At 37.6% G+C, this 25,258-nt stretch overlaps 1 protein-coding gene across 3 annotated transcripts in view; it reads left to right on the top strand.

Moving 5' to 3' along the window:
• Positions 1-25,258, top strand: part of FYB1 (FYN binding protein 1) — a 157,850-nt gene that overhangs the window by 90,914 nt on the left and 41,678 nt on the right. For all 3 annotated transcript variants that reach the window (XM_008066636.2, XM_008066637.2, XM_008066638.2), the window contains one exon: positions 17,213-17,363. In XM_008066636.2, the coding sequence (XP_008064827.1) occupies positions 17,213-17,363 (151 nt within the window). The remainder of the gene's footprint in view (positions 1-17,212; positions 17,364-25,258) is intronic.

The raw sequence follows: 25,258 nt of genomic DNA, 5'->3' as shown, positions 1-25,258 counted from the left end.
GTCAACAGTCAATTGGCTGGCATTTTCTCTGAGGCCTAAAGGAGAGATGTCTAACCTAGCTCCTGTTGTCAGATCACCTAGCCCCACCACCTGGGCCCCTTCTTTGAAATTTTCATGGATTCTCCATAAAGAATGCTGAACAGCCAATGTGGTATCTTCCTGGCTGAATCTCCATTCTGCTCTCTCTTTCTACCTCACACCCCCTTTCCCTTCCTCCACCTTAGAGATTTGACTGTCAACAATCCACTGCCTCCTAGGAAGTTAATTATCAAACTTGCTGACCCCCCAAATCATCCCAACACACATGTACACGCATGCACACATATGTATAAGCCAGCAAACACATAACGACATCATTCTTGGGAAATCTGAAGATACCCCTGTACACAGCAAAAGCTGGAGAACTTTTTTTCATGTGAGAAAAGAGTTCTATCTGTTTATGTTTGCCCTGGGTCTGCTAACTGTTGATTTTCCATTTTGCCTGGTCTCTTCTTAGCTTCTTACTTCATTTTAGAGAGTATCATGTATCTTTTCAGTTATTTTGCTATTGGGAGGATGCTGAAAAAAAAAATACAAGAAACATGCTTAGACTCTATTTCTTTTGAAGTTTTGAAACAAACTAGAAAGAGAGAGAAACCAAGCTTTTGTTGGTTTCATGACATAATTGAAAGAACTTCAGACTCGAATAAGAAAACAGGATTTTAGTCCTGGATCTCATGATTTTAAGCTTTGTGTCCTTCACTGAATCATTAACCTTTTCTGGACATCAAATTTCTTATCTTTGATAAAAATGGAGAATGTTTTTAAGCATTAATCTATGATACATCATCCATAAGTTCAAATGATTCTTTCATTCTGTGTTTTAAAGTTCTATTAGCAGGCCAGTCACAGTGTTTCTCGCCTATAATCCCAGCACTTTGGGAGGCAGAGAAGAGAGGACTGCCTGAGCCTAGAGGTTCAAGACCAGTTTTGGTAGCATGGCTTGACCTTGTCTCTACAATAAATAAAAAATTAGTCAGGAGTGGTGTGTGTATCTCTAGTCACAGCTACTCAAAAGACTGAGGTGAAAGGATCGCCTGAGCCCAGCAGGTTGAGGCTGCAGTAGCTATGATAGTTCTACTACACTCTAACCTGGGCATCAGAGTAAGACATGGACTCAAAAAAAAATAACTTCTCTGTAGAACCAGAAAGATGGATTAATAAAGAATCAACAGGTCTGCTTCTGCTAAATGATATAAAAAGCACGGAAACAGAGCTAGACACAGTGGCGCTAATGCCAGTAATCCTAGTACTTTGGGAGGCTAAGACAAAAGGATTGCTTGAGCCCAGGAGTTTGAGATCAGCCTAGGCAACATAGCAAGACCTTATCTCTAACAAAAATAGAAAAATTAGTCAGGCAAAGTGGCATGTGCCTATACAGTCCTAGCTACTAAGGAGGATGAGGCGAAAGGATTACCGGAGCCCTGGAGGTCGAGGCTACAGTGAGCCGTGACTGTGCCACCGCACAATCTGCCTGGGTGACAGAGTGTGACTCCAATGGAAAAACAAAACAAAAAAACACTGAAACAGTACATTCAAAAGAACTTTTAGTCCTATGGGCCATGGTTTCCTCTCTAAGAGCAGAGATTGCAATTCCTAGGTCATTTGTTCCATAAGTAGTATAGGATAGGTGATCAAAAAGGGATTCTGCACCCTTGATGGATCTACTTTGCCTGTTTCCTTTCTGCCTAGAAAACGGGTGGTTAGTATTAAATAAAGTACTGCTCCTGAACACTCTTCTTTTCTCTGTTCTTTTCTGAAGTTATCCTCTGATTTCCCTCATTGCCTTCATCACCCTTCACTCAGCTTGTCACTTCCTCACACATCCAAGTACGAAAGGAGTAGTGCTGTAACATCTTAGTGAGGCTTTTCCCACCGCGTGATCCCCAAGTTCTTTTACTTCAACAGTGATTGACCCATATATGCTTTGGCTCTTTGCAAAAAAGCAAGTGATAACCAGAAAGAACTTTCAGAGAATGAAGTACTAACTGAAGGTATCAACTGGAAGTTGATATCATTGAGGGTCAAAAATAAACAAGCTGTTCTTCAAAACTGAAGAGAGGGGAATAAGGATAATAGTACATTTCAGGCAACAAGTTACACGCTTTGGTGCTACAATGACTCCATGAAGTTACTGGTCTCTTCACAGTCTGCTGCATTTTTATGGTGAACTTCAAATAAGACAATGGGTAGTCCCCATTTATTCTATGGCAGTGGTTCTCAAACTTGAGTGTGTACCAGAATCGCCTAGAGAGCTTGTTAAAACACAGATTGCTGGGCACCAGAACCAGAGTTTCTAATTCCATTGGTCTAGAATGGGGCCTAAGAATTTGCAAGTTCTCAGTTGCTGCTGCTAGTCCTGGGCCCACAATTTAAGAACTACTATCCTATACTATCAGAATAAAATGGATAAATGTTTTTCCAGTTTTTTTTTTAATTCCTTTTTTTTTTTTTCCTTTTTTGGGTTGGAGTCTCACTCTTCTCACTCTGTCACCCATGCTGGAGCCTTGACCTCCTGGGCTCAGGCAGTCCTTCCACCTTAGCCTTCCAAATAGCTGGGACTATAGGCTTGTACCACTGCCCAGCTGATTTTTTAATTTATTCTGCAGACAAGCTCTCTCACCATGTTGCCCAGGTTGTTTTTTATTTTTATTTTTTAATTCTTTTAAGCAATCTACTTAAGCAGAAAGGTGAATGGTATGAGCATTCAACTATACAAGAATGAGGGAGAACAATTCTGAGGAGATAGCAACTAGTACAGATTTCTTAGGCAAGAACAAGTTCGATGAGTTAAGGACCTTGAGTGGACTAGAGTATCACAGAGGAAGGAGGAATTATTCCAGATGAGGCTGGAAAAGTAGGTTCTGATCAAATTCCATAGATCCTAGAAGATCATCATTTGGAATTTATAATAGAAATTGGAGCTATTGTGAAGAGGAGTGTTAGGATCTGGTTTGCATTTTAGGACTTCTTTTTGCTAGAGCATAATTTGTAATAAGAGTGACACCAAAAGACTGGTGAGAAGGCTATTGTGAAAGTGCAGGTTAGAGATGATGAGGTTTGGACCAGGGTGAAGTGGACAAGAAAGAAGTGGATGAATTTAAAATATGTTTTAGCCAGAGCATTAACAGGAAACTCTCAAGTATTGGAGACAGAGAACAAGAAAAATAAAGAGGAATTAATATGAAAAATTATTAAATATTTATTAGTTATTTGCTAATTTTACCAATTGGCTACTATGTTTGCACTTATCACACACAAAATTAGAAACACAACAGTAAGTGTGACTGTATGATTTTTTTATTTAATTTTTATTATATAGTGGCAAGATTCAAGAATTAAATTTAGAAACTGTAAAACTTGACACTACTAGATATTAAAGGTTAGAATCATTAAGCAAAGTATACAAAGGAGATCAATGAATTGGAGATATTTTTTATGTGCAATTGATAAACCTGACTGAGCTCTGGGCACTTAGGGCAGTTTATTTCAGTCGGAGTTCTTTGGACATTCTCAGCGATCCTTGAATTTCCTACACAAATTTTAAAATTATGTTTTCATTCCAGTGAAAACCTAAAAAAACAAATTTAACGTAAGCATCCATTTACATTAATTGTCATTAAAGTATGTCTGTATTTGCCTCAGGCTAATAAAAAAAGAACAAGTGAAAGCCATACATTGTCACAACTAACTATAAAATCAAAAGTTTCACAGTAATTGAAAAAAGAAATGTAGTTGGAGTATTGAGTTATAACATAAGACATAATATAGCAATGCTTAACTTGAAAGAAATATTTCTGATTATGGTACTTCCATTTAAAGTAGAATATGACTATGGGTTAAAAAATTTAAAAAAAAACAGGTTTACTCAAAATACATGCTATGAATTGCAAAGGTTCATTAGCACTATAAGAAAATTATACAAAGACACATCTAGTTTGACTAATCTTTTTTTTTTCACTAAAAAACCGATAGTAAGAGAAAGGAATTAATGTGTATAGAATGTCTTTTGTGAGCTTGTGGTGGGCACTATTGTTAACTAATGCTATTATCATAACGTTTTTTGTGAAGTAGAATTTTTGTCTTTTTACAGGGTAAACTGATACTTAGAAAGATTTAAGTGATTGTGTTGGTGAAATTGAAAAGTGATTTAAAATGTCCAATTATAGGGTACATAGAGACAAACCTATAGGTATATAAGATATGCAAATCCTTCTCAGCAGCTCTACTTTTCCATATCTATTCTAGAACAAGACTCTAACATTTATACACAAAAACATGTGAGCGGGTGCTCACTGCAACATTGTTATTAGTCAAGGGGATGAGACTAGACAAATCTGGATTATCTCTATCATGGCATACTCTGGCACAGTTCTGAAGAATGAAGTAGGCCCAATATGTGCAAAACAATATTCAGTATGCTGGGCTATCTAGACTTTAAGTCAGATATTTATATTCCTACATATGTAGATGAGTACACTCATAGAAAAGGTTCTGCAAAGATAAACAGTGGTGGCCTCTGGGGCGAGGAGGGTGAGGGAGAATGAGAAGTCATGTGAAATTCTACTTTATCTGCGTTGCAAAATTTTTTCCAGAATTAAGTCATATGTTATTGTGTAATTTAAAATACTTATTTGGGGTTTTAAAAAATCTAGAAAGGAAGGACAGAGACCTACCCAAGATAACCCCTCAAGCAGGAGGAGCCTGATCCCCAGATTATCTGATTTCAAAACACATGCTCTTTCTACCGGGTCACATAGTTTCTCTGTGGCTTTTTTGTCTTCTGCATCTTTCTCTTCTCTAGGATTTGATTTATTGTCTTATGTTTTTGTGCTGTTTTTTGACTCGGGGTCCTTCCTTTCTTTTTTACAGATGATCTTCCCAAAATAGAAATGGCAACTATAGTCATTGTCATAGAAGTGGCAAACATTAAACTGAATCCCTTTTCTTGACACACCTCTGTCTGTGTAATTGTGCTTCTTACAGAATCCTGGATTGTGGTCTCTTTCTCTTCCTTTGACTCATGCCAAAACCATCTGCTCTGTCCAGGTTCCACAGGGAATCTCTGCCTTTTCTGTTGGCAATTCTGGTTCTTTCTGCAACGTGTTATGACTCTGCCTAGTTTGACAGTCTAGTTTACCCCTTTCAAAGCCTCATAGTTTTAACAGGAAAACACTGGCTTCCTGGATGAACCACTGGTCAAGCGATTTCCCACAAGCAACCTTTTCTTGATGAGGCTTTCTTTACTTAAAAAATGTGACTGACACAAATTCATATAGTCCAAAAAATGTGTTTTGATAGGTGTGAAAACTTTTTTGTTTGATTGATTTGACTTTTTTTACTAGTTACCAACATTCATAAATTGCAAGATTTCATAGAATAATCTAGACTTATTCTTCCCATACTTACAATGAACTGGAGGCCCATAATGGCCACCGCAATGAAACAGGCCATTAATTTCTTGTTCACCACAATCGCATGCTTCCCAGCAATGGACACATGCATGTTCCTGTCTGGCTTTCACTGACAGTTGAGTTTGGAGCATTTGCTGTAATTCTTCCTCTGTTTGGGACTGTGCTTTTGTCTTTGAAGCATTAAGATTTGTTCCTTCTCCACTCATAGATGTTATATTTCTGTTTTATATTGATTTTATTCTAAAAGTATTCTCAAAGGATTCTACATGTTGATTTATGCAAAACATTCACTATTCCCTCAACAAATAAAAGAGTGAATGTGAGGATGTCTCTGAAACTTGTATTCTGGTGCTTTTTTTTTTCTCCTATGTGAGTGATTAGTACACTTTTAAACCAACTTCTAGCACTTGAAGAAAAGAGATTCTGTTATCCTCTCATGCCCAGATATGTTCTATCTTCGAATGAGAGTCACTCTGTAATCTACGAGTATTTGACAAAGAATTCGTTCATATATACTGACTTTTTTTCTTTTTTTTAGGTAATACTTAACATTCTTTAAAAAAACAACAGCAACTAAAAGTCAGCAATCTCCTGTCAAATTACTGCCTGATTTGAATTTCATGTTATTTTGTGAATAAAAAATTAATCATTTATTTTAAAAAAACAATTTATATTTCATGATTACATATGATTAAATAACTAACAAAGTTTTTGGAGAAGTGAATTTCAGAGACATTGAATGTCAAAGTTGGATATGAGATGGAGTTTAAGATGGTGATCAAAGTCTTTCTTTAAGTATTTTCCTCTCACTGATGATTAGATTTGCTTTGATCTCTACCTCTTTACTTCCATCCAAAATTTTGCTTTGGTTATCTATGTAAACACTGATGTTTCAGTATTACTTTTCTTTCCATTTTGATAGGCTATTCTAAGCCAGCCAATATTTTCTAGGCAGCTTACATTCAAAGCAAATGCTTTCATACTAATATAATTACAATGCTTTGTTTTCAACTAAATTGGTTTTCAAAATTTTCCATCCACAACAGTTTACCAATCCCTTGAAGATAAGAACAGATGAATTTGAATTGGGGCAAAGAAAAATTCCATAAAACTAGATTTTCTACATCTGCCACCCAAACATTTCTAGTTCTCACCCTTGGAGGCTGCTAACGATCTTCTGAAAAATGTTTAAGATACTTTAACATACACAACAATATCTATTAATATTCTTGTATTGTGTATAATAGTCTATATTAAGTCAAATACAAATTATAAAAGAGTTAATGTTCATTTTTCCCAGCTTTTTAACTAATTACTATGCTGTGCTTTTAATATTCTTTGTAAAGAAGTTATACACTCACACAAATAAAATCTCTTGTAAACTTATGAAAAGATAGCCTCACTTACTAAAATGTAAATTAGATTGTGATAGCATGTATCATTCTTTACCTATCAGAATTATCAAGCCCCCCAAAAGTGTGATGATACTCATATTTTTGAGGTTATAGTAAAGCAGATATGTTTTTATGCTGGAGGACACATGAATTGGAAAAAAAAATCACTAGATGGTATTATTTACCAAAGCATTTTAATGCTCAGTTCTTTTAGCCTAGCAATTCCACTTTTTAGAAATTTAACCTACACATATATTTACTCTTGTGGTCAAGGGAATAATAATTTTGTAATAATAATTGTAGCTGTCTAAAAATCAAAGAATAATCAATAATTTTATAATTAATCAAAGAATAATCAATAATTTTATAATTGTAGCTGCCTAAAATATCAAAGAATAAGGAATGACCTAGAATTCTTCAGAAGATTGAACATAGAGTGACCTGAGACTTATACTCTTGTCATATACCCAGGAGAAATGAAAGCACAGGTCCACGCAAAGATGTGTACCTGAATGTGCATCGCGGCATAAAACAACTAAAACGTGGAAACAATGAAATATAATTTAGCCATAAAATAGACTGAAGTGTCAATACATACTATAACACAATTGAATTGCAAAAACAACTAAGTGAAAGAAACCAGCCCCAAATGACCACATATTGTATGATTCTGTTGATGTGAAATATTCAGCACAGACCAGTCTATAAAGATCAAAAGTAGCTGATTTGTTGCCTAAGGCAGCAGGAAGAAGGAATGGGAATAGGGAGTGATTGCTAATAAAAAGAGGGTTTTTTTTTTCCCTAAAAGATCTAAAAATTGACCTTCCATATGACCCTGCAATCCCCCTACAGGGAATATACCTGGAGGAACTCAAATTACTCTATGAAAAAGATACCTGCACACGTATGTTTATTGCAGCATTGTTCACAGTTGCAAAAACATGGAACCAATCATGCTACCCATCAAAATAGGACTGGATAAAAAAAAAATGTGGTACATACACACGATGGAATATTACACAGCCATAAAGAAGAACAAAATGATGAACTTCACGGCAACTTGGATGGACTTAGAGTCCGTAATACTGAGTGATCTATCACAGAAACAGAAAACCGAGTATCACATGTTCTCACTCATAAGCAAACCTTGAACAATTATCGTAATACTATAAGAAAAGGATTGGCAGTAGTGGGAATCTGCCGGGAGTAGGGGGGCACATTTCACCAACAAGGGTAGCTGCATGATGAACATTTGTATACCTAACCCTGAATTTTACCCCACATCTTTAAAATAAGGAGTTTTTAAAAGAAAGAAAAAATAAAAGAAGGGTTTATTTTGATATGAATGTTCTAAAATTAGATCATAGTGCTGATGGCACAACTGTGAATATATTAATACCATGGAGTTTTACACTTTAAACCAATTATTTATATGTCATACCTCAATAAAGTTATTTCTAATAACTTAAATTTCCAGCAATAATGAAACTAGTCATAGAAATTATGGTAAATTCATGAAATGGAGAACCCCATCGCCATGAAAAAAAAGATTGCTGTATTTGTGCCAATATATAACAATCTCTTTTTATATTTTTCCCCCCCCCCCCAATCTCTTTTTTTTTTTTTTTTTGAGTTGGAGTCTCACTCTGTCGCCCAGACTGGAGTGCAGTGGCCGCTCCCGGCCACCGCAGCCTTGACCTGCTGGGCTCCGGTGATCCTTCCGCCTCAGTCTTCCAAGTAGCCGGAATTACAGGCATGCGCCACCACGCCCAGCTGATTTTTGATTTATTGTAGAGATGAGGTCTCGCTGCCCAGGCGGGTTTCGAACTCGCGGGCTCAGGCAATCCACTCACCTCAGCCTCCCAAAGGCGCAGGATTACAGGCTGTAGTATCTGTTCTTATCAGTTTAACAATCTCTTTTTAAAATTAAGAAAACAGACCAGATGCAATGGCTCACACCTATAATCCCAGCACTTTGGGAGGCTGAGGTGAGAGGATTGCCTGAGCCCATGGGTTCGAGACCAGCATGGGCAACTTGGGGGCCTCATCTCTATAATAAATTTGTTTAAAAATTCGCTGGGCATGATGGTGTGCCTGTAGTTCCAGCTACTTGAAGGCTGAGGCAGAAGAATCGCCTGAGCTCAGCAGGTCGAGGCTGCGGTGGCCATGAGCATGCCACTGCACTCCAGCCTGTGTGACAAGAGTGAGACTCCAACTCAAAAAAATAAAGTAAAATAAAATTTAGAAAAAAAAGTACAGAAAAATTTATGTACCATGATCCCATTTGTGTGAACAATGCACAGAATATATTTCTTGACAGAGACACAAGAGACTTATAACAGTTTTCACTTTTAAAGCCAGTAACTAGGAGATGAGGGAGTAGAGTATGAGATTCCCTTTTCAGCATTCCCTCCTATATTTTCTTAAGTGTTTTACTGTGCATATATTTATATTATAATTTTTAAAATTAGTTTTCTATTCTAAAGAGAAAAGGAGTAAAATAAAAAGAAAATCCAAGTTGGCAAAACATGAAATGCTTACCATATATGATATATGCAACATTGTAGCGCATAGACAGGTGGTAACAGTATAGACCTGCCCTCAGAATTACACTGTTTAAGGTAGGAAGAACATGAGTAAATAAATGAAAAAGTAATTAATGGCAATTTTAAAGAAAAGAAAAATCATGTAATAAGCCACTTGCCAGTGCTCTGTATACAAATGGAAAGCTCTGAGCTGCATTAGACTACTTGGTGTTAACACCAAGGAATGGCAGTACAACCATCCCATACTTAAAAGGGGTGGATAGCTTTTCAAAAGCTTTCCATCAACACAATGATCAGATGTCTGGCAATTAGCACATTGTTTCCGGCACAAGTGGCTGTTTAGAAAATCTTTTGTAAAAATGGCTGAAGTTTGATGACCCCGGTGTGTCTGCATAGATGGAAATAAATGTGCCTTCACTTGAGGCTAATTAAGAGCCCACCCCATAGAGAACACCATGGTATTAGGTTGTACGGTAATTCATAAAGTACCATGCAACCATAAGAACACCTGTGCAGTGCTAGATAGGCACACATATTATTTCTAATTCTCATAGCCACCCTGCAAGTTAGAAATCAGTAGTACTGTTTTTAACAGGCAAAGAATATGAAACCCAGAGAAGCAAAATACCCAGTGTCATACAGCTAGTACTGGGTAAGTTTAGTAGTCAAATCCAGGTCTAAATAACTCCAGCACAATTGTTCTTTCTACCAAGCCCTCAGATTCTCATGTTGAAAATTGCTTCTGGTGTGTTTAGGAGTTAAGAATCTGAAAGTTGTATTTAGTTTTTTTGGTAACTATTGGGGTGGATTTAGAAATTTCAAGTTAAATTTCTTGATTCCTTTTTTTTAACTTTTTATTGGTTTATTTTAAACATATTAGGCACAATTCAGGGTTAGGTATACAAAAGTTCATTATGCCAGTACCCTTGTTGATGAGGTGTGCCCCCCTCCCCTCCCCCAGGCAGATTCCCACTACTACCAATCCCACCTCCCAGCCCCCTTCCCCTCCAGTAGTTTCCTGCTACTGTCGATCCTTTTCTTATAGTATTATGATAATTGTTCAAGGTCCATTTATGAGTGAAAGCATGTGATACTCAAATCTTTGTTTCTGTGAAAGATCACTCAGTATTATAGACTCTAAGTCCATCCAGGTAAACTTCTTGATTCTTACTCCATGCTAAGATTCTCTAATAGAGCCAGAATTAGACATGATTCCTTTGGGGAAAGGGTTTTTTTTTTTTGTTGTTGTTGTTTTCTTTGCAGTTGGGGTGGGTAGACTGCAGTGTTTCAATGATCTACAGTCTGATCAAGTAGTAGCTCAGAAGAATAGGACCATTCATTAAGACCTACAGTGTTTCAGATGTTTCTGCAAGGTGGATGTATGTGACCATTTTAGATGAGAAAACAAAGACTTAGAGAAGTCAAGCAACTCCTCCAAGTTTTCATATTGAGTAATAAAAAAATGTAAAGTTAACATATAAGTGGTCGAGTCTGAATTGAAACCCAAGCCTTTCATTTTTACTCTATCACGAAGCCACCCAAACGCAATGAAGATATACAAGTGACAGAGACTTTTGTTCCAAGAAGTTTGGTTGTGAGGGGAGGAGCAAAATCAGCTGGCATCTGGAGTGAGGGATGAGGGTGAAAAGGATATTGTTGTGTGTCTTTTTAGAATAGAGAGGATCAGACCATGTTTAAGACGGAAAGTGCATCTTAAAAGATAAAACAGGCCAGGCATGGTGGCTCAAATCTGTAATCCTGAGCCCCGGAATCTGAGACCAGCCTGGGCAACTTGGTGAGACCTCGTCTCTATAATATATCAACAAATTAGCCAGGTGTGGTAGCACATACCTGTAATTCCGGTTACTTGGAAGACTGAAGCAGAAGGATCACTTGAGCCCAGCAGGTCGACGCTGAGTGGCCGTGAGCATGCCACTGTGCTCCAGCTTGGGCAACAGAATGAGACTGACTCAAAAAATAAAACAAAACAAAAAAGATAAAACACCCAGTTCAGAGCTCTTAATAAATGTTTCTTTCTTGATGCAAGTGATGGAGTTAATAATTAATGAAGCAGGCTGTAGGCATAAGGAAGTAGGCTTTGATGGGAACCAAGAATGCCAGTTAGCATTGACAAGGTGGAATGATATTTTTCCAGAGAATCAGGAGCAAAGGAAATAAGGGAAAGCAAGATATAAGGAGAGTTTAAGTTAGAACAAAGGGCAGTTGGGGATGGTCTGGTGGAGTGCCTTCCATGCTCTTAGTAAAATTAAGAGATGTTATTTGTGGTGGATGAGAAAGACGAGGGTAGGATCTGGAAATTTGTGGAGGTTAGAAGCAACCATCATGTAATCACATTGCAATCTCAGTGAGACTCAATCCTGAGAAAGCCTATATTTTGTTAGGTATAAATGATTATATGTGATCATGCAGTCATAAGAGAGCCTGTTACATGTCCACCTAGATTGTTTTATAAATTACTTAGTGCAAAGTTCACCAGTCCAGACCCTGGAAGTACCAAATGGTTGCTAGAGCTTTTTTCTTCCTGTTTGCATGGGAAATGCTTTCCTATGCATGCCCAGAGAAAGTAAAAGTCTATGTGCCAAACTGCCAGTTCAGTGGCTAAATTCTGAGGCAGATACTTAATAATTCCCAAATAAATATATGATGAGTTTATATAAATGACTTCCAAATTTCTTAAGTCAATATAACTGAGAAATAATTTTAGTTGTGCCCCTTTAGCCTTGTGTGATCATCGTTTATGTTTATATAGTGCTTCAGACTTTTCAAGATGCATTCACATGTATTAGCTAATTTAATCCTTAACTTCTGTGAAGTAGTTGGGATTGTATTACTTCCATTTGACAGATGGAAAAACAAAATTTTATGGAGGTTAACTGATTTTCCGAAGACAAATGGCTCTTTGGTAATATAACTGGTGGTAAGACTCAAAGTTTTCTAATGTCTGGCCCAGTTCTAAGACATCCTCCACCAAAAAACAATTTTTTTTTAAATGCTTGGTCTTGGACTGACAGAGTGGTTCATGCTTGTAATCCCAGCACTTTGGGAGAGCCAGGCAGGATGATCACTTGAGGCCAGGAGTTCAAAATTTGTCACTTGAACAACATAGCAAGACTTCATCTCTACAAAAAAAAATAAAAAATCAACCAGGCTGGTCACACATCTATAATCCCAGCTACTTGAGAGGCTGAGGTGGGAGGATCACTTGAACCCAGGAAATTGAGACTGCAGTGAGCCTATTCTTGCACCACTGAACTTTAGCCTGGATGATAGAATGAGACTCTGTCAAAAAAAAAAAAAAAAAAAAAGGAAGGAAGGAGAAAGAAATGCCTGGTCTAGGTCAGAGTCTTTTATCAATTGGGAGAAATATGGTGAAATGTCTTTGATTTTGTAAAGGAATCCATAGATTAAAAAGGAAATCAAGAACCAGATCTCCAGATGTTCCTGAGCCTCCTCAAGACACGAAGGCTATAGGCACCTTCTTAGTCAAGAGTCACAAATATCAGAATCCATGCTTTTCGTTTTGAGTCCTCATAGATCATTGTATTGCAAGAATATTGTGACAATATCTAGAACTAACAGTTTGGATTGGTAGAGAATGTAAAATGCAAAGATTGGGCCGGGCTCAGTGGCTCAGCCTGTAATCCCAGCACTTTGGGAGGCGGAGGTGAGTGTATTGCCTGAGCCTGCGGGTTCGAGACCCGCCTGGGTAACTTGGCAAGACCTCATCTCTACAATAAAGATCAAAAAATTAGCCGAGAGTGGTAGTGCGCGCCTGTAGTTCCAGCTCCTTGGAAGACTGAGATGGAAGGATCGCCAGAGCCCAGCAGGTCGAGGCTGCAGTGACCGGGAGCAGCCACTACACTCTAGTCTGGGAGACAGAGTGAGACTCCAACTCAAAAAAAAAAAAAAAATGCAAAATTTGTAAATAATACAATTTCCATTTCCTGTGAGTATACCACCACCCTCATTGTGCCTTCTCTATTTATTCCCACCTCTTCTCTCCTTGTTCCTTCTTTCCTTCCACTCAGTTCTGTTTTTTGGTTTAGACAGTTTTAGATCCTGACAAAATCTCAGCACTTTGGGTAACCTGTGTTTCAGTGAACCCAGAGCCAGCTGTGGGTCAGAACCAGATAACCACTGGGTACCCTCTGACCCATGGAGAGCTTTTCCTAGTCATTTCCTCCTGATAAAGTGACCCTGGTGTTCCATGCATCTGGGCACGCCTGAGTAGGGGGTACAGGACTTGTGCAAGGTCTTTTCTGAACTTCCAAAATTAAAGAGGATGAACAGTTTGAATAGGGAGTCGTTACCTTCATAGATTTCTTGAGAGTTGTTTTCATGCTCTCGAAAATGTTGTAGTTTCTCTCCACTTCCTTCCCAACCGTCCCTATGTTTTCTATACCCAGTACGAACTGTTCCTTAATACAGATATAGTCAGTTCTTCTTAATTTTGCCATTAGTTGCTCAGGCTCCCACTTATTAGCGGTATGCCCATTGTCTCCTTCTTGAAGGCTTGGTCTCCTATTAAAATGCCCAGAGCACAGTTTCTTAGTCTGTCTCAGGATGAGAGTGGTGAGTAGACTGCAAAATCGTCGAATTCACCCACTGCTGCTGAACCATCCTGCACTGTCCTGTAGACCAGCTCTTCCCACTGCTGCAAGGGTCCATATCCTGTCATTGCAGAATCCTGTCATTCTTTGAGGAAGGAATTCCACAAGGTCTTTTCAGTACTTTCAAACTGCAGACTACCTAGGCAACCACCTCCCCCACAAGCTTTGGAAGAGGAGGTGCATAAGTAGATCAGAGTTTAAAGTGTTAAGTCTGAAATTTTATATCCCTAATTCCTGATGCCAACTAAGTCTGAACGTGTTCTTTCTCTGTATTTCACATCTTCTAGGTCCTTTTATGATTTTGTTTCAAATTCCCCAATTCCAATTATTGGGGATTTCTCTTCCTGCCAGCTTACATCAATCATTTATCTCCAGGAGCTCATTTCCCACTAGTCTGGATATCTACATTTCTGCTATATAGCTTCTACAATCAAATTCTGAGGCATCTAAATGTAGCATCCCAAATACTCATAGATGTGAACTTTACAGCCTCTAGAATCAGTTCTGTCCTGCATTAAACTGAAAACACTCATAAAATCACATTAAGAGGAAAGATACAAATAAAAAAAAGCTGGACTTACATCCAGATCACAGGAAAGCTTGTTAATGTGTCTATTTGAACTTACTAACAATTTCCATTTTACTGCCATAAGAAACAGCAGAAAGGGCATAGATAGCATACAAAATTAACAAGGGTTCAAATTCCAGTTCTGGCTGAGTTTGAGCTAACTACCTGAATTTGGGTAGTCTTCTGAACTATCAAATGGAAACTAGATAATAACATATCCCCTCCCCTATAGGACTGTTATGCAAAGAATAAATAAGATTACAGATGTAAAGTGCTTTAGTATAGTGCCTGGCAAAAAATGTGATTAATTAGTCATTTAATATCATTACTCCTAGATATGTCCTATAGATTTATTGTTTCTATTTTTTCTTTACTCATTTTGCTTTAATTCAATATGCATCCACTTCCATCAGAAAAAAATGCATATTTTTACTTTTTAGAATCCTAATATTACTAATTGTATTTTGGTGTACTTTATAAAGTCTAGACCAAGATTTTAGAGTCAACACTATTACATTAAGGTAAGTCTATTTTCTTCCTCCAGAAAGACTAAAGCACATTCCCTTAGACTTATTTGGTATGCATGCAAAAGTACTCCTTGCAACACTTGAAAGTGACCACAAATTTTTCAAAGCAAAATATTTTATTGTTGCCTATGAATACACCATAGGAGTACTTTAGCATATGTTCTCTCAAGCTTGATGAGGAAGAGAACGCTTGAACAAGCCTCACTAAGCTTTTCAAATTGTTTGACAATTTTCCAAAGGTAATTTTTATTTAAAATTCATCCAGTCCCTGCCCATCTCTCACTGTGCTGCACTCTAGTTTTGTTGCACTCTCAAGCGAGCCCTGCCCTGGTGGTGGCAAGACAGCTGCCAGCTCCTTAGGAAAAACCCCTTTCTAGTCCACGTCCAGTGAAAAAGCAAGTGCACCCCTTTCTAGACTGCTCAAGTTATTATAACCAAGGAAAGGAAAATAGATGTCAGGTGAGCAGAGCAGCAGGTGCCTTCCCAGATGCCTCATCAGAAGGTCTCATGAACCTACATAATGGCAGAAATGAACCTGGTTTGGGGTCAGTCATTTGTCAGTGTCTCCAGTTCAAAGGATTCATCATTCCCCAAATTATGTCTATAATTTCTCACCTCTAAGTGATCATTATCACAGGGTCATACCTCCTGCTTGAAAAATCTTTTCTGTGAAGAGATAAACTGCAAATGGTTAATAATCTATTTGGACAGTAGTTATTAATATACACTCATAGAGATATATTCTCTTTGGGTACAACTTTTAAATCACTTATGAATCTACTGAACCATATTATTTATGAATTAAAATAACTAGATGCCATTTGCATCTGTCAAATTCACTAGAATGTTTAATGTTTATTCTATGATAAAAGAAACATGTCAAATCAGTAAGTAATAGCTTGTTAGACAAGTACTGGGGCATTTGCTAAATGATCTAGCAATGACAACCACCAAGCTCCTAAATAAATTACTAATAGATTTAAAGAATCAAATGTAAAAATATGAAGACAAAGAGAAGGAGGAGAAAATATATTGTTAACAATTATCTGTTCTCAGGTTGAGGAAGGCCTTCTTAAACATAAATCTAGTGATAGGTATTATATATTAAAGGAATGGTTGATAGGATTCAAGAAAAAGTAATAAGTCCTATATAACAAAAAAATTTAATGTTACTTATGACAAAAATGAACTGACCACTTATAGCATAAGTTTATTGAGTTGGAATTTTTTATTTATAAGATTTGTAGGAGAACTAATTCTCTCTACCTCAACCTCCCAAAAATAGCTGCAAAAAAGAAGATCTATTCCTGTGAGAATTGCACCTGGCAGGGAGGGTCATAAGTCAGGAGTGCCTGGCTACGTTTTTTGAATCAGGCTCTTGCTCTGTCACCCAGGTGGGAATGCAGTGGCACAACCATGGCTCACTACAGCCTTGACCTCCTGGGCTCAGGTGATCCTTCCACCTCAGCCTCCCAAGTAGCTGGGACTACAGGCACATGTCATCATGCCCGGCTAGTTTGTTTTTTGTAGAGACAAGGTCTTACCATGTTGCCTAGGTTGGTATCAAACTTCTAGATTCAAGCAATCCCCATCTTGGCCTACCAAAGTGCTGGAATTACAGACATGAGTCATCATAACCTGCCCAATACATTTTATTGATATAAAAGATGCATACCACACAGTGTAGAAACAATAATAAAATAAACATACTCTTTATTGAAAATTCCCCCACGGTTTCGAGACCAGTCCAAGTAACTTGGCGAGACCTTGTCTCTACAATAAATAAATAATTAGCCAGGCATGGTAGCATGTGCCTGTAGTTCCAGCTACTTGGAAGGTTGAGGTGGAAGGATCACCTGAGCCCAGCGGGTTGACGCTAGGGTGGCCGTGAGCGTGCTACTGCATTCCAGCCTGGGCAGTGGAGTGAGACTCTGACTCAAAAAAAAAAAAAAAAAAGAAAGAAAAGAAAATTTAATATAACCAATTGTCATTTTTGCTAAATTCTTCTATGTGTAGTCAACTATGGTTGCACTTAACAATCTTCTATTTGAAGATTAGTCTTAATCCGTGGTATTATTTGCTTTGCTTCTTAGGTACCAACAAAGGCCAGACATCAACAACTTCCCCGCCACCACCTCCTCCATCCCATCCCACCAGCCAACCACCATTGCCAGCATCTCACCCAACACAACCACCGGTCCCAAGTCTACCTCCCAGAAACATTAAACCACCATTGGACCTAAAGTAAGCAAACGATGATCCTGACATTTCTTTACCAATCTCTTGCCACAGGTTTTCAAACTATGCTTGACTGAGTGCTGAAGATTCCATGGTAAACTTCTGGGGCCATAGAAGTGGGCAGCTGGCAGGGTGATGGGCTGGCAGGGCAGGTAGTTCTCATATCCCTAGAACCCCTGTAAGTCTGAACAATTCTTGTTTATCTGTTTAATGTTGTGTTTTCTCTTAAGAGTTCATTTGAAGGAAATTTCCACTGTCTTTTAAGAAGTTCTGAAGCTTTCTTGAGGTCAGCACACCACCATCACCATCACCACCACTATAGTCACCATCACTACTGCCACCACCATTGTTATCATCGCCATCACCTCCACCACTACCACTGTCACCATATTTTACTGACTGCGAATGATGTGCTAGGCATTTTATACAGACGATTTCCATAACCTTATAGAATGGGTAGTATCATCATGATTTTACAGATGTTAGAAAATGGAACTTTATCTCTCCAAAGAGGCCAAGTAACTTCTTCAAGATCACATAATAGTTTAGAATAGAAATTTGAATTTATGTCAGTCTGAATCCAAAGTCAATGTGTGCTTTAAATGACTATGCTAAACAGCCTCCTTTAAATAAAAAATACAGGATTTCTCTCATCCTTCTGAACTTTTGGCTGGGTGTTAAAAATCTAGAATACTTCTATTCAAACCTAGTTTTGCTTAAACTTTCTTAGATGATGCTTCTTAGAAATGTCAGAACTATATGAGTTGCTATGCATGGGCTCTTTATCCATGATTTACCAGAATGGTTGGCTGAGGAAAAAGCAAGTGGAAGACTGGACTAGAATGAAATGTTCTAAAATGAAATATTCAGAACAATAGCAAGCATAGATCCGTCTGGCAAAACAGACTAGAGATTCCCTTTTCTCTTTTAGAAAATTGCTTTACATGTTTCTCCCTATTTTGTTTTTTTGAGTTGGAGTCTCACTCTTGTCATCCAGGCTGGAGTGCCGTGGTATGTTCATGGCCACTGCAGTCTCAACTTACTGGGCTTAGGTGATCCTTCTGCCTCAGCCTTCAAGTAGCTGAAACTACAGATGCACGCCACCATGCCCAGCTAGTTTTTGTGATTTATTGTAGAAGTGAGGTCTTACCAAGTTGTTCAGGCTGATCTCGAATACCTGGACTCAGGTAATCCTCTTGCCTTTGCCTCCCAGAGTGCCTCCCAAAGTGCTTAGTGAGCCACTAAGTCCGGCCACATGATTCTCCTTTACCACAAATAAGTGGTATCTCAACATATTTAGTACAGTTTGGTTTTCCTTCAGCTCCCATACCAGACTGATGTTCTCTCCAATAAGAGTACTTAATATCCATAATCCATGTAATAGAAACTGTTAACAATATCAGATTGACAGCTTCCCTTAAATGCTTGATGATTACAATTTAGAGCAGGGATTGAAAACGTATTTGTCATGGATAGTCACTACTATTTTTCACTGTATTGTGCTTTCCTAGGGCTTTAAAGATAGGCATTAAAGCAATTTAGTGGTTATTATCCTATATATGGTCTGCTTTGTGCATTTATGTTAACTTCACACCCTTCCTGGCATTTGAGTTTATGAATGCCAATTTAAAGATACCAGTCTTCTATGACATCCAGCTAATTGTTTGCAAAAGGGAAAATGTGATATATAGTGAAAGACTTTCAGGCTCCCATCAGAGAGCTCAAGTAAATTCTAAAATGAAGAAATATCTGGGTTAGAAAATTTTCCCCAAGTAGGAGAAGCTAGAAATCAGAGGAAATGAAAGCAAAGTGGATCATGATACTCAGGTTCAAAAACTTACATTTCATATGAAGGGGAAATGCACAGGGTAGTCTTTAGGTAGAATTGTGAAAGTTATAGGTGTTACTGTGCTTCTCACACCACCAAGTCCTCAAAACATATAATGGGTATTTCCCACTTGCTCTCTCTGTCAACCAGACGAGGAAGACTGTTGCAGGCAGAGAGAACAGTGGAACCCGAGCCTAAAATGTTGAAGAAGTTGTAAAGGGGTAACTGGGGCTGGAGTAGAGAGTAGTACAAGGGGAAAAAGGAGCATGGTGGGCTATGACAGAGATAGAGGTTCTTATCCTAAGTAAAATGAGAACCCTTGAAAGAGTCAGAGCAGAGCAGTGGTGTTTTCTGACTTATGCTTTATAAAAATCACATTAATAGCTATGCTGAGAAGAGACAGTAGGTAGACAAATGTCAAAGCAGGGAAACCCGTGTGGCAGATATTGAAGAAATGCAGGCAAGGTATGGAGGTGGCTCTACCAGGATGGTAGCAGTGGAGGTAGCGAGATGTGTCCAGATATATTTAAGGTAGAGACTACAGAATTCAGATTTAAGGTATGAAAGAAAATGAGGATCAAGAATGGAGGACTCCAAGGTTTTGGGACTGAACAACTATAAGGATGATGCTTCCATCATCTCAAGCATCATTGCAGGGAGCCTGATGGTATCAAAAGACAAAATTAGAACAATAAATGTGGTTTAAAGATCTCAACTGCCTTTATTTGCAATTCTAGAATTGGCCAACACTTCATCCTATAAAATAGAGTAAGTGTTCCAATGAGTTCAGCAGAGGGGCTTAGCTTTATCAACAGTAAAAGGACAAAAGAAAGCAGAAACAGAGAACAAAAAGCAAATTGGTCACTTTAAAGATAATTTCCTGGTAAGGCAGGAGCAGGGAGGCAGAACAATAGAAAGATAGCTGATTGGTTAATATCAGGTTACTTCACGTCACTCTTTGTTGTAAATATTAAAACAGAGGGAGGCCCAGCACTTTGTGAGGTAGAGGTGAGTGGATTGCTTGAGCCCACAGGTTTGAGACCAATCTGGGCAACTTGGCGAGACCTTGTCTCTACAATAAATAAAAAAAAAAATTAGCCGGGCATGGTAGCACATGCCTGTGATTCTGGCTACCTGGAAGTCTGAGGTGGAAGGATCACCGGAGTCCAGCAGGTGAACACTGGGGTGGCCATGAGTGTGCCACTGCACTCCAACCTGGACGACAGAGTGAGACTCCAACTCAAACAACAGCAACAACAACAACAACAACAAAAACAGAGGGAACTTCACTGAGACTGGCCTGTTTGGGAAACAACTATTATCTATCTCTCCTGACTTCTCAGTCAGCCAGATAGCACACTCAGTTTGAGTTTGATGAACATGGTTGACTCCATTTTCATTTTTAGTCTGGTCTGTTAGGGCCTCGTGCAGAAGTTTAGTCCAAAACAACAGCTCCTATATTTTGTTCAACAAGGATGAGCAAGTTTTGAGAGTGGGGAATATCAGGAGTTCGTGGCTATGTTAAGTTTGTGACATCTCTTAAACATCCAAGTGGAAATGTTCAGACCGGCTAGCTCTTCTCAGCATAGCTATTAAGAGGATTTTTACAAAGCATAAGTCGAAAAAAAATCCCTTCTCTGCCTATAAGAAGTGGAGTGTTTGTGAGAGAGTTTGGAGTTACAAATATAGATTTGAGAGTCATAGGAACATATTCCATACTTAAACTGGTTAAGAGATCAAGGATGGGAGTATAGAGAACCAAGCCCTGGGGCACTGTTACTCTATGAGGCCAGGGAGAAGAGGAAGGGGCATAGGAGAATAAAAAGGAACAACCAGTAAAGGAGGTGTCATGGAAGCCCAGTAAAGGAAGCACCCAAGGAGGAGGCCATGAGCAACGGTGTCACATGCTGCTAAAGGCCAAATAAGCGAGTACTGTGGAGGTCAGTGTTTTCAGGAATGGTGGGGATGCAAGCCTGATTAGAATTGTTTCAAAGGAGAGTGAAAGGGGAGAAACTGGAAAGAACAAGTATAGACAACCCTTTCGTGGAGAAAAGGGAAGCAAAGAAATGGGGCGGTCACTGGTGGGAAAAATGGGATCAAGATAATTTTTTAAAGATGGAGATAACAACATGTTTGTATGATGATGGGAACTATTCAGTGAAGAGAAAAAAATGAGGAAGGAGGAGAGAGGGAAGAATTCCAGGAACTAAGCACTTGAGCAGCTGTGATCAGGAAGGGATTGGCTTCCCGAAGGAATGACTGATAAGGTTTACAGTTCTCTAGGGCATAGAGTAGAATCTCTAATTGGGTTCAAGAAAGGAATTTCAGAAGGTAGGTTGGCCTTTGTTGCCTACAGCCTGTTCTGCCTACTTCTAAAACTCTTCCCAAACATAACTTGCAATTACATCATTCGGGTAAAATATCTTGAGAGTATAAAAGATTGGAGAAATTATAAATAACTTTGAAAATAAAGTAGTTGAGGCTGAAGTTATACTCCATTTTAAATTGTATTGTTTCCCCACCTAGTGGTCAGTGATCAGTTTGTTACATTTTCAGCTATTTTACTCAGACATTTGAAAAGGAACTGAAATGGGTCAAAGCAGCAAGTTTATAATTTTTTAACGTTCAAATCATCTTTTAGTGCGTTTCTTGGTGCTATTTTCAAAATTAATTATAATTTTAACATCATAATTCTTCATATGAGAACAGAACCAATGATTGAGTATTTTGGCATACAAAACAAATAGCATGGTTATTAATAGTAGTGAGACAGGAAAAGTGAAAAAGAAATAATGGGAAGTGACTAAGGTTGGAAAAGGAAAGGTTACACAGTTCTTACACTGAGGTTGTTCATACTTTAAGGGCATTTTTTGGTTGTTGGGGGTTTTTTTTGCATGTGTGTGGGGTTTTTTATTTTGCTTTATTTTGCTTTGTGGGGCTGTAATATTGGAGGAAAAGTAAGAATTTGCCATGATAACCTTTTTTTTTATTAATTGGAACACTTAAAATTATTTGGAACTTGAGATTTGCCATGTCAGTCATCTACTGATGGATAGTCTTACCTTACTCCATTTGGAAAGTATTGGTTTAAATAAATCATAGTTTTAAAATTCTTTGTGGGTTAAATATAGGAAAACTTGTTTTGGAGTAAAGGCCACAGGATTTGATTCTTGGTAAGGGTAGGCATAGAACAAAGTTTTATGTGTCATTTAGATTTCCCCTTTCTTCTTAAAAAGTAAAACATAAGCAAATAAAACCATAAACCTCTGATAATTAAAAGTTAAAAACTTTTAATATGAATGCCAATAAGGTATAAAGGTCACATCTTTAAACATCAGGAAATAATAGGTTTCTAAAAATGGCAGTCATAATATTAAATTAACTTTACTCTTCCTTTTTAACTCTACATGCTATGGCATAAAAAATAAAGACCTGTGGTGAAAGTCCTTCTTGAAGAGACTTACTGTCACAACTGATAAGCTTCCTTTTCTTCTCCTTCGCCCCCTCCCTCAGCTCAGTTCTCTATAACTTTATGACTTGGGCTGTGACTAGTTTCATTGTTTTTCTGTTAATCTCCCTATGGAGCTTTTCTTGATGCCTGGAACACTGAGCAATCGCTAATGGTTTGGTCTGGATTTATTCCAAACGTCTAACATCTGCACCCATTTCTCTTCCTCATCTCTTTTCCTTTTTTTAATCTTCACTATATTTATTCTTCACTTTTATTCTCCACTATTGTGATCACTTTTTCAAAATTATTGAATATTTTGATGTTATACATATTATGAATTCAGACATATATAAAATAGCACTTGCATATGCTGAATGTTGAATCCATAAATAAATGTGTGTAGGCAAATATTTTCTACAAGTAGTAAATGCTTTGCATAAATGAGCAGGCATGCATGTTTGAATGTGTGCTATGCAAATACTCTTCATTTTACAACTATTTGTTACTCATTCAGGGATTTTAGGAAGTAAACAACTTAAGTCCAGTGGTCTTTTCGATTTAACATCATTTTTCACAGATTATAATAATTTGCTGTAGTAATAAGTTAGTTTAGTCTCTTGATATTACTGGGATATTATTAATTCATCAGAACTAAAGAAGGGCCCATCATGGCAGGAATTATACTAATGGCTTTCTAAAAATGATTATCATCATTATAAATTAACTAACAAAGTGACAATCCCTTTCTTCAAAGGGTTTATAGTCTGGTAGTGAGAGACCTGCAAGCAATTACTTCATAATTACGAAGTAATAAAGAATTATTGCTGTGATGGATAAACAAATGACACATAGATGCAGCAAAGCTGCCAGACACAGGGGCTCATGCCTGTAATCCCAACAGTTTGGGAAACTGAGGCAAAAGGATTGCTTGAGCCTAGGAGTTTGAGACCAGCCTTGGCAACATAGGGAGACCTCATCTCTACCACAATAAAAAAAAAAAAATTAGCCAGGCATGGTGGCACACACCTATTGTCCCAGCTACTTGGGAGCCTGAGGTGGAAGGATTGCCTGAACCAGGAGGTTGGGACTGTGGTGAGCCATGTTTTTGCAACTACACTCCAGCCTGGGCAAAGGAAGCAAAGTAAACAGCAGGTTTAAGGAAGTTAAGGAACACTTCGGAGGAGAAGGAGTGTTTAAGGAGAAGCATAAAAAATAGGAGGGCTGCAATCAAGGGATGATGAAAAGGGAGGATTATTTCAGAGAATGGAGGAATATTCCAGAAAAAGAAAGCATGAGCTAAGCATGAAATCTGGAAACCAGAGAGTGTTCAGAGAACATGTGAGCTCAGTATTAATATGTGCAAAAAAGATGATGTAAGAAGACAAAAGATGAGCAGTAAAGTTGTAAAAGTCAGGGCTGATCATAAGAACCTTGTATGCTAAGAAAAGTCTATAGATTTGATTCTGTACAATATCAGTGTATTTTGATATTGAAGGTATTTATGTTTTTAGTTAATATTCAAATAATTAAAATTACTAATGCAAAGGCCTAACTTAAGTACTTAAATTTACATCATATAACTTTGGTTTTTCTATTTATACATCTAGTAATTTTTATGTAAATAAGAACTACTTTCAAGAGATATTTGGTTAATGATTGGACAACTCAACTGGCTAAAACCAAATTCTTTCAAATCAACAATTCTGTTTATAAATTAATTAAACTCCCTAAGATGTTTTACATTGCATATATACATCTGATATATTGAATATTATTTTTAAGCATTCCAAATACCTAAATGAACAAATGTAATGACCCCACAAAACAAAATCCTCCCAAGAACTTAAATGACTCTTGTAAATCTATTAAATTGGACCACATCCAGTTCTGTCAAATATTCCAATAGCATTTTCAGTTAGATTTTCCTTATACTTTTTAATAAGCATATGTACTATAAAAATTTTAAATACATAAAAGGCAGGAAGAATAGTATAATGAGCCCCATGTTCCTTTTACCAACTTCAACAATTATAAACTCATACCAATCTTGTTGTATTTATACCACCACTCACCTCCCTCTTATATTATTTTGAAATTAATATCACACATCACATAATTTTATTACTAAATATTGCATTAGGAAATCCCCCAAAATAGACTGTTTGTATTATTATAAAACATCAAGTCAGTGTTCAAATTTCTAATGATCTCTTACAGTGTGTATGCTTTGTACAACGTGTATGTGTGCTTTAAGTTGTTGGAATAAGAATTCAAAGTGTACACAGCTTCATTTGCTTATATGTTTTGTCATGCTATTGTATAGCTTCACCCTTCATCTTTTTTTTTTTTTTTTTTGCACTTTGTTTGTTGAAGAAATCAAGTTGTTTCTGGATATAGTCTAGATTTTACTGGCTGCTTCTTTGTAACTTAGCTTATGTGTTCCTCTCTCTTGTGTGTTTCCTATAAAATGGAAGTTGAATTGGAAGTGGCTTGATCTAATTTACTTGTTTTAGGGGTTGTTTTGTTTTTTGTTTTGGTCAGACTCATTCCTGGATGATTGTGTATTCTTTTTTTTTTTGAGTTGGAGTCTCACTCTGTCGCCCAGACTGGAGTGCAGTGGCC

The sequence above is a fragment of the Carlito syrichta genome, unplaced genomic scaffold (genome assembly GCF_000164805.1).
Source record: "Carlito syrichta isolate Samal-C Ts95f unplaced genomic scaffold, Tarsius_syrichta-2.0.1 Scaffold309042, whole genome shotgun sequence".
Lineage (NCBI taxonomy): Eukaryota > Metazoa > Chordata > Mammalia > Primates > Tarsiidae > Carlito > Carlito syrichta.
Note: the sequence above shows the minus strand (reverse complement) of the source record. Positions and strands in the feature narration are given on the sequence as shown.